The sequence below is a fragment of the Orycteropus afer genome, unplaced genomic scaffold (genome assembly GCF_000298275.1).
Source record: "Orycteropus afer afer isolate SDZICR_OR568_19922 unplaced genomic scaffold, OryAfe1.0 scaffold00420, whole genome shotgun sequence".
Lineage (NCBI taxonomy): Eukaryota > Metazoa > Chordata > Mammalia > Tubulidentata > Orycteropodidae > Orycteropus > Orycteropus afer.
Genome location: NW_006922007.1, coordinates 1,694,393 through 1,703,648, shown reverse-complemented (window position 1 = coordinate 1,703,648; position 9,256 = coordinate 1,694,393). Strand labels below are relative to the sequence as shown.

General features: G+C 48.5%; 1 protein-coding gene across 1 annotated transcript in view; it reads right to left on the bottom strand.

The window, feature by feature from the left end:
* SFI1 (SFI1 centrin binding protein) overlaps positions 1–9,256 on the bottom strand; it is a 120,328-nt gene that overhangs the window by 24,708 nt on the left and 86,364 nt on the right. Inside the window, exons 9-12 of the mRNA XM_042782711.1 lie at positions 8,805–8,897; positions 7,042–7,139; positions 5,338–5,404; positions 2,971–3,087 (exon numbers count right to left, since the gene is read on the bottom strand). Coding sequence (XP_042638645.1) covers positions 2,971–3,087; positions 5,338–5,404; positions 7,042–7,139; positions 8,805–8,897 — 375 coding nt within the window. The remainder of the gene's footprint in view (positions 1–2,970; positions 3,088–5,337; positions 5,405–7,041; positions 7,140–8,804; positions 8,898–9,256) is intronic.

Sequence of the window (9,256 nt, the reverse complement as noted above, 5' to 3'; positions counted from 1 at the left end):
AAGATTTCTGAAACTCCAAACCAAACCCATAAATATTGATTTACTATGAGAGTCACAAATAATTCAACTCCTGGGGAGCAGGAGACAGTATTTTGCACTGGGGACCAGTGGATCACCTCATTTAGTTTTGATGACAGGCCTGTAAGACAGGAACTAGTATAGTATACTCTCCATCGTACAAGGAGCTCTGGTGGCACAGTGCCTAAGGCATTTGATTGCTAATCAAAAGGCTGGTGGTTCAAACCCACCAGCCTGTCTGTGAAAAGAAGATGGGGCAATCTACTTCCATGAAGATGTACCACCTTGTAAACCCAACAGGGGTCACTATGAGCCAAAATCAACTTGATGGCAATGGAGTGCTCCATTTTACACTTAAGGAAACTGAGGATTAGAGAGACCGCCTGCCTTACCCGGGGTCACAGAGCTAAGCGGCAAAGCAAGTCTGAACTCCGGCTTGCCCAGCTCCCAGACGGCTCTCCTCACTCCCTCGTGAACCAGGCAGCCGGAACCTAAAATCATTAGGCCTGACTTCTAAGGGACCTCAGGGTGGATTCGAATCACCAACCTTTTGGCCAGTAGTCGTGTGCTTAACTGTTTGTGCACCCAGGGGCTCCTCAGACATACTCACCACAATTAAGACAAAAAGTGAAAGTTCAACTCAACCACAAGAGCATTAAAATCTGTAATGGCCTTCACCACCCTTCATCTGTACTACTGAACATGCCCTCATGTCCGGCGGCCACCAGAGTGACAGCTCTAAATACTCATCAGCTGATGCTGCGCCTCTGTGGAAATCCTGAATCTTATGACTTGGTCTCCACGGCCTAACAAGATACAAAAAGCAACAGAACTAAGCGTGGCTTTGTATTTGCTTATGAAGGAAACAGAGGCACGTGTGTGTGTATCTTTTGTAAAGCACTGAGGCCATTTTTCAAATGGCTCTTCCACAAGACCTCAGCACAGGAATGAGGTGAAGATGAAGGTGAAGGGGCCCGCTTGTAGGAAGGGCTGAGGCAAGAGCTATCGCCTGCCAGCCTCTGTTCCCATGGCCACCCCCCAAAAACATCTCCTTGACTTTGTGCTAAAGAGCCCTGGAGTGCTGGCTACACATCTCAGTCCACGTTCAGAACTGTCCAAAACCAAGATCACCGCGCCGTCCTCTGCTGCTGTGCATAGTAAAAACCAAACCAAATGCACTGCCGTCATCAGTCCCGACTCAGCGGCCCCTCCTTGGGTTTCCAAGGTGGTATCTCTACAGAAGTAGATTGCCCAGTCTTCCTTCCGAGGAGTGGCTGGTGAGTTTGAACTGCCAGCCTTCTGGTTAGCAGTCATATACCTTAGGCACTAGGCCAGCAGAGCTCCTACTTGGGTAATCTCCAAAGCTGTCACATTAATAGTTCCAGGTGTCTGCTCAAGCACCTGTCTACCATCTATCTACACGATCAGTCCCATCCCCTCAGTCCAGCCCCCCTTTCTCACCCACCTTGCTATCCACCCCCACCTGGAGCTCACAGGAAGCCTCCCTCAGATATTTCAATGCCCCTACTCCCACCCCAGCTCTGAAGTCTAGAAGAACTTGTGGCTGACAGAATTGAGGACACATGGATCCAGTTACTTGAATTTTTCTTCAGTTGTTTCTTGTGTGTCAGTCTTATCTCCATATAAAAATGTAAAGTTCTTACAAAGCCATGAAAATGTCTTCTTCCTCTTAATCTGGTAGACATCACCTGGACGGCAGAATCAGAGATCTGAGTTTAAGCCCTGGCTCTGCCGTGTATTGGCCCTCCAGTGCTGCTCCAACACAAAATCCCACAGGTGGGTGGCTTTAACAAACAAGGACTTATTCTCTCATAGTTCAGGAGGCTAGAAGTCTGAGCTCCAAGTGCCAGCTCCAGGGGCTGGTGAAGGCTGCAGCTCTGCCTCTTGCTCCCAGCCCACTGGAGCTACAGGCTCCTCCTAGGCAGCTGCTGGCTGCTGAGGCTGACGAACCCAAGGCTGACAAGTGAAATGGCACAACACGGCAGGCCCCTAGTTCAAGTCCAGAAATAGTCCCAAGGTCAGCAGACAACATGGCAGGCCAAATGCAGGATCAAATGTGCCAAGATGCTCAGACACCTTTCTTAAAGCATCTTATCTGGAAGCAGACCACATCCCTAAGGCAGCTACTCAACTGCTCCAGTAGATTCCACCATGGAGTCAATTACTATTTTCATGGGGAGTAACTACCTCCAGCTGCGCAGCCACTCGAAACCAGGCCCAGCCAAGTTGACACATAACCCTAACTACCACAGCCACTTACTGGTTGTGCTACTGTGTGCAAGTCATTTAGCACTTTGAACCACTTTTCTCATCTGGAAAATGGGCTGATAATCGCTCTCTCTCAGAACTACTGTGAGGATGAAACCACTCAAGAATTGTGACGTCATAGGGTCCCGCCACAGTGGCAGCACACAGGAAGCCATTGTAATTCCACTGCGGTGCTCCACCACCATGCAGCTTTGTCCTAGAGGGAGCTCAAAGGATGTGAACTGCTCCCAGCCCTTCTGGTTTTGTCAACGACTGCAACCTCAAGACTTCAAAGAGCCAGGCCTAGCAGAACAGGAGCTAAGAGCTTCAGGGAGATCCCACTGCAGGGTGCCCGCTGAGGGCCGCAGGGCCCGGACACACGCTGAGGCAGAAAGCTAACACACTAGCAGTTCTCCTGGAGCTCGGGGTGGCTCATCATCAGGGAAGAACGTCAGGCTCAGCTGTTCTGAAAGGACTTGCAACACAGATGGACACGTTTTCCCAGGGCAACTACTGGCTGCCTCGTGCTGCTACAGACAATAATGAGCCCATATTATTGAAAAAGCAGGAAGAGCCAGGGCCTGGGGAGCTGTGAGCTGAAAAGCAAAGCAAATGGGCTGTACGGTCAGCAGCGTAGAACTCGAGACACCGGCTGGAGCAGACAGTGTACCTGTGAAAACACACGGCTGTTGTGTTCAGGGCGCCTGCGTGCTGGCGCCACCGCCAGAGTCTCCTCCACGCCTGGAAGGCAGCAGGCAGGGCTCTCCGCTGGAAGTGGCCGTCGGCCCTGGCCTGCAGCAGCTAGGGCAAAGCAACAGACGGCCTTTATTTTCGCTTCACTTTTTAAAATAATGACTATCAGGGTCACACTCTTGAGGGAGAGTTGCTTCCTACATAATAAAATTGAGAAAAAGATGAAAATCATGAATTTTAATCTTTGTCTGATAGGTGAAAAATAAAATACTAATAAGTAAAAGTGTTTCCTGTTTTAAATTATAATGGGGGTTAAGCATCTTTTCCTATTCCACACACACACACACACACACACACACACCCTGTGACTTAGGTGTACAATCATCATCTGTTTCACTACCTGTCAGTATGACCTCAGTGATGGCACCTTTATGAACATTAAGAAATTTCTGACTCCCCTGTCACGTGTGTGACGAATATTCTTCTCACCCTATAACAGGACTTTTGACTTTGTTTCTGGTGCCTGTCTGTCATACAGATTTTGATGCAATTGTACAGAAGGCTACCATTTCACTGACATCGTATCAGTAGGAAGACAGACAAGTGACATAAGGATCCGTACTTCTCTGGTAACAACACTGGGGGAAAAAGCATAGATACATGTGTGGTGTTTAAAACCAGACTCATTGCATTGATTTCCTTCACTGAGAAGTGTGGTCTGTTCCCTCCTCTTGAATCTGGTTGAGCCAGTGACTGCTCTGATCAACAGAGTACAGCTAAAGTGACACTGTGTGACCTCTGAGGCTATGTCATCAAAGGCCATACAGCTGCTGCCCTGTTCACTGGAATAAGCCATGCCCTAGGTTAAGAATAAAACCCACTGCCGCTGAGTCAATTCTGACTCATAGTGACCCTGTAGGACAGTGAAGAGCTGCCCCACAGGGTTTCCAAGACTGTCATCTTTATGGAGAACAACAGCCACATCTTTCTCCCGTAGAGCAGATGGTGGGTTTGAACTGCCTATCTTTCAGTTGGCAGTGAGTGCTTAACCGCTGAACCACCAGGGCTCTCTTACTCTGGGTTAGTAGCATCCAAATGCCAAGAATGGAGGTGATCCTTAAAGCGATCAACAACACACGTGCTCATGCATTCATTCATTCATTCAAATATTAGTCAGCATCTATGACAAAAGCCAGGCAATGTACTACACTAAGATGATAAAAGACACAGGTTGTACTCTCCAAGAACTCACTCTCCTGATAGGAGAGACAGGTAAGTAAACAACTATGCCACCCAAACGCCGATACAGGAATGGCAAGAGGGTGGGCTGGGAGAGGAAGGACACCTGAGCTCAAAGGGCAGTGAGGAAGAGAGAACTGCAGACACAGTGAGGAGGAGGAGAGGGAATGGACTAGGACCAGCTCCCAAAGCAATCTGCAGTCCTCTCGGAGGAATCTGGATTCTCTCCTAAAATGAATGGGGGGCTAGCCCAAGTCTTTAGATTCACGTGTTAGACGCCAGCAGCAGACGGAGGTGGGGTGGGGAGGAGAGCACAGAAATGGCCTGTTTTGGAGTTTGGTTTGAGTCTTCCTCTGCTTCCCTTCTAGGGATGGCCACAAAGTGCATGTGCTGCCACGCCCACGCAACATCATGTTTGAAGCCACGCCCACGCAACATCATGCTTGAAGCCACGCCCACACAACATCATGCTTGAACACACATTCCGGAAGAGCTCACAGAGGGCCCCATATGCTCCTCAGCTCAGCGCTCCAGCCCGCTACCTCCAGACTCTGGAAACTGGCCTGCAGGGCACACTGCAGTGTCCGCCTGAAGCCTAAGCCCCGTGAGAGCAGGACTCTGGCTACTCTGCAGCACAGCTGTGTCCCTGGGGCTGAAGCACACTGTCAGATGCAGAGTGGCTGCTCAACAAGTATTATGTGGCGTTGAACCTGTCTTTCCCAATCTGCCTTCATTAATTCATTACTCTGACCCTCATCTACCCCCCGCCCCCCCATGCACTGTGGGCACTCCTCTGTCTCCCACTGGTCAGCAATGGGGATACAGCACTTATATTCTCCATGTCTCCTAAGGCCCCACTGGGTGACGGGCTGGCTGATCTAATAATAAATGAGTAACGAAGTAAATGGTGGTGAGCGCTGACCTCTCCTAGTGAGATGAAGAAGCAGCGGTCAGGCAGACTTTCTGACAGCGCTAGTGGAAGCCGGGAAGACATGCTGAGCCCTCTTAACACCCCCTCCTCCAAATCAATACATCAAGAGGCCGAGCACAGGCCTTTTTGAAGACCGTTTCCAAAGCAAATGGACCCTCAGCTCTACCTGCTGTCAAAGCCCTCCTCACCTGCTTGCAGTGCTTTTGGTGAATGTGCTGTGACCACAATCTGACACACCTGCGCAGCAATGTTACCCTGAAACAAAACACAGGACTCCAGTAAGGCACTGCCCGGCCACAACTTCTGGTTTCAGGCTCTTTATCCTTGTTTGAAGGCAGGTCAACCCAGTAGAGTTACTTTGTGAAACGGCCCCTTGCGGCCTTCCTCGTTTCAGTCCAGGCAAAGGACAGCGGGCCCTGATGTCTGCCTGCAGCCTCTCAGGGCCTCATCTCGGGCTGTGGTATGCCTACCAACACTGGCAACACTGTGTCATCCCAACTAGACCGCCAAGCAGTCTCTGGAACTGATGAAATACCCAGAATCTGGAATTTTCTGCCTTCAGGGCCAAACTCGGGGGCTTTTGTGGGACTAGCTGGGTCTGTAACATTATGTTCACTTTCAAATAGTGACAAATAGAGCCACATTCAGTTTTGAACCACGGTGAGATACACACCTTGCTTACTGAGAACTGAATTAATCAAATATTGGCCTTCTCAATGACACATTAAAAAATGCTCCAAAACTGGACCGCCAACTATGCTGATTAAGTTGATTATACAGTTCGAGGGAGGGAAGTGTCTGCTTTTACGGTGCTAAAACTAATCTGCCTTTCAAAGTAACGGACTGTATTTCACTTTCACACGGACTATACGTATCACAAATGAGACGGACTGACAAAGTGGCTGCAACGACGGGCTCAAGTGTAGCAAGGGTTGTGTGGAGGTGCAGGACCCACAGTGCTAAGCTCTGGGGCACATACAGCCACTAGGAGTCGGAGCCGACTCAATGGCCCCTAACAACAACAAAATAACAAGCATGTGGCCTACCGTTTTTTTTTTTTTTTTTTAAAAAGCGCATCTCACTGGAATAAGAACAGTCTAAAAGAGAGCCCACTCTCTTGAGAAGGGAGGGGAATGTCAGCATCTATGAGGACAAGCCATTGCGAATGCTCACAGGTGAGAATGAAAACCTCGCAGAGTCTGAGGATGGGACGCAGGAGACGCACAGAGTAAGCATAACTGCTTTTTCAGGCGCCAAAGGAAAGGTGACGCCAAGTCATACCATCACACTGCACAATCTTCTGCATGGAATGAATCCACTTGTTGCAAAGCAAGGCTAGGTCATAATGACCATCTCTGGCAGCAGGAATGCTACCCCTGAGGAGTAAGACGAAGGGGCTGTAGGGAGGGATCCCGCAAGTTTTGCTTTTCACTTTGTACCTTCCTTCCAGGACATTCTGATTTCTCTTCATAGACATGTACTACTTTACTGATTTATTTAAACTGAATGGATAACTCTAGAAAATTGAGGCTATGTTTTGCAGCCTTCAAGGCTGAGCTGTAAATGTCCACCTGGCCTGACCCATCTCTTTAAAACTGACCAAAACACCACTGATGCCTATGGTCTAAGATGGGAGCAGCACAGAAACCTGGGGGCCAGAAGGAGTGAGGTGGTAGCAGATACTTCAAACCACCGTGGGCAAGAACCAGTGAACATCTTCATGCTGCTTCCCACCTCATCAGCCAAAAGGTTGCCAGGAGCTTCTCGGCACCCCAAAAGGCCCTTCCAAATTGGCCCCAGTGATGCGTGGACGGGCAAGTGACTGCCCCCGGCAAACAGTGAGTCAGAGTCACAGGTGTCCCTGGAGCCAGAGGACAAAGCCGAGTCCCCACCTGTAGTGATTCCAGGCAGTGCGTAGGAAGGACCGCTGCTCTAGTTCCTCCCTCTGCTCAACTCGAAATTGCCAGCAGTCCCAGAACCTGCGCAGCAGCTGCAGCAAGACAGGAAGGAAACAGAAATTTACCAAGGTGAAAGGTACGACCATCTCTCCTGAGTCCCTTTTCCACTGGACTGTAAATTCCCCCAAAGCAGGAATTACCTCAATTTGGAGCAGCCAACACAGAAAAGGAATTATGCCTGACCTAGACGGAGCTCGGGGGCAAGATAAATGGCAAAAGATGGCTCTTCCTTGTGTGTGGATGGCTGAAGAAGCTACCCCTCATCTGGGCCTCCTTTGGAAAGCCAAATCTATCACACTGTATCAGCTGTGAGGTAGCCTTGCCAAAAATGTTTAATCGAATCAAGCCCCTAGATCTAACTTCTAGTTTATAGGAACAACACAGAATAAAGGAGAATTAAATGACATCAAGAGGAAACATGCTAGTGTGATCTAGAATCACTATATGAACTAACGGGCCTGTGTTTTCTGAAAGTCAGTGCCATTCAGAAAGTATCAGAGTGCGTGCTGTGGCAGGGGCGTGCTAGGGTGGGGGCCTGAGGCCCAATTTACTTTGCACTTTGGATCTCCCTTCCTGGACATGCTGGTTTCTCCCCCAGTGGACATGCACGGCTGCATTTATTGTAACTGAATGGCTAACTCTAGAAAGTTGAGGACACACTCTGCAGCCCACAAGGCTGAGCCATAAATGTCCACCCAGCCCAACCCTTCTTTTTAAAACTGACTATAATACTACTGATGCGTAATGTCTAAGATTCAACATGATGACCAAATGTACTGAGTGTATATTTGATTGAATCTTGTTTTGAATGAAAAAATAGTTATGAAGACATTTCTGGGACAACTGTGGAAATTTGAATGCACGCTCCAAAAAACCAAACTCACTGCCATCAAGTCATTTCAAGGTCATGGCGATGCCTCCTTGGCTTTCTGAGGTGGTATCTCTACAGAATAGGTTGCCCCATCTTCCTTCCAAGGAGTGGTTAGTGGGTTTGAACTGCCAGCCTTCTGGTTAGCAGACAAATGCCTTGGCACTATGCCGCCAGAGGTCTCAGAATGCAGAATAGGTACTGGACAATATTAAACTATTGTTAATTTTGTTAAAGAGGATAATATTGTGGTTATGTAAGAAAATATCCTTATTTGGGGGCTGCAATGTTGAGATGTAAAGTGTCATGATATTGATAGTTTATCTTGAAATGATTTTACAAGGGAAAAAAAAACAATATAGCAAACTATTGAATCTAGGTGGTATGTATATAGATGATTATTATTTCTATGTATGTGAAAATTTTGATTAAAAAAGAAAGAAAGAAAGAAAGAAACTTGACCCCATCCTCCTGCACCCAGAAACAAATCTCCAAGTAGTTCAGGTTCTGTCCCTTGGGTAGACCACTGAAGACAGTAGCCTCCCAGGACACAAGACTGAATGTGTATTTGTGGTGGCTACAGTCCTCAGGTCAGACTGGAATGGAGGGCCTCTGACCTCTGATTCAACCATTTATTCTCCTAGCAAACAGATGAAAAACAAGATTAAACAAGGCAAAAGATAAGAGCTCTCTGTCAGCCGTATGGATTACCAAGGAAAACAGGCACTAAGATTTTGGAGTCTAAAGGTCTAGGCAAATTTCTAAGCGCAAAGGTTGAAGAGAGAGGACGGCCATCAGAAGAGGTCCGCATCTCGAGCCTCGCCCTCACCGTCGCCTCGTGCTGCTGGTAGGCAAGGTTCCTTCTTATCTGCTGGAGACGGGTCTGGGCCACACTGGACCTTAGGGCTCTAAGGCCAAAGGACTGTGAAAAGAAGGACACATGGATTACAAAATAACAGCAAAGGAGAGGCAGGCTGTAACCCACACCAGGCAGAGAGAGAAGCCCACTCCAGCCACCAGCATTTCCATCAGAGGGCTTCTCTGCTCTGAGATTCAACCTGCAGCCGCATGGGTCAGCCCGCACAACAGGCCCTTCTAAGTATCTGCTCTACTCATCACACCCCCTTCACCTTTACTGAGGAGAGATCCTCATGCCTACGAACGACACAAGAAGAACCTGCTCACGGCCTGGTGAAAGCCGAGACTACGGCCCCTAGCTGCCCTTCAGGTCTGGAACAGAACCCACTCCTGAAGACAGGCATATGAGCTGAACATTTACAT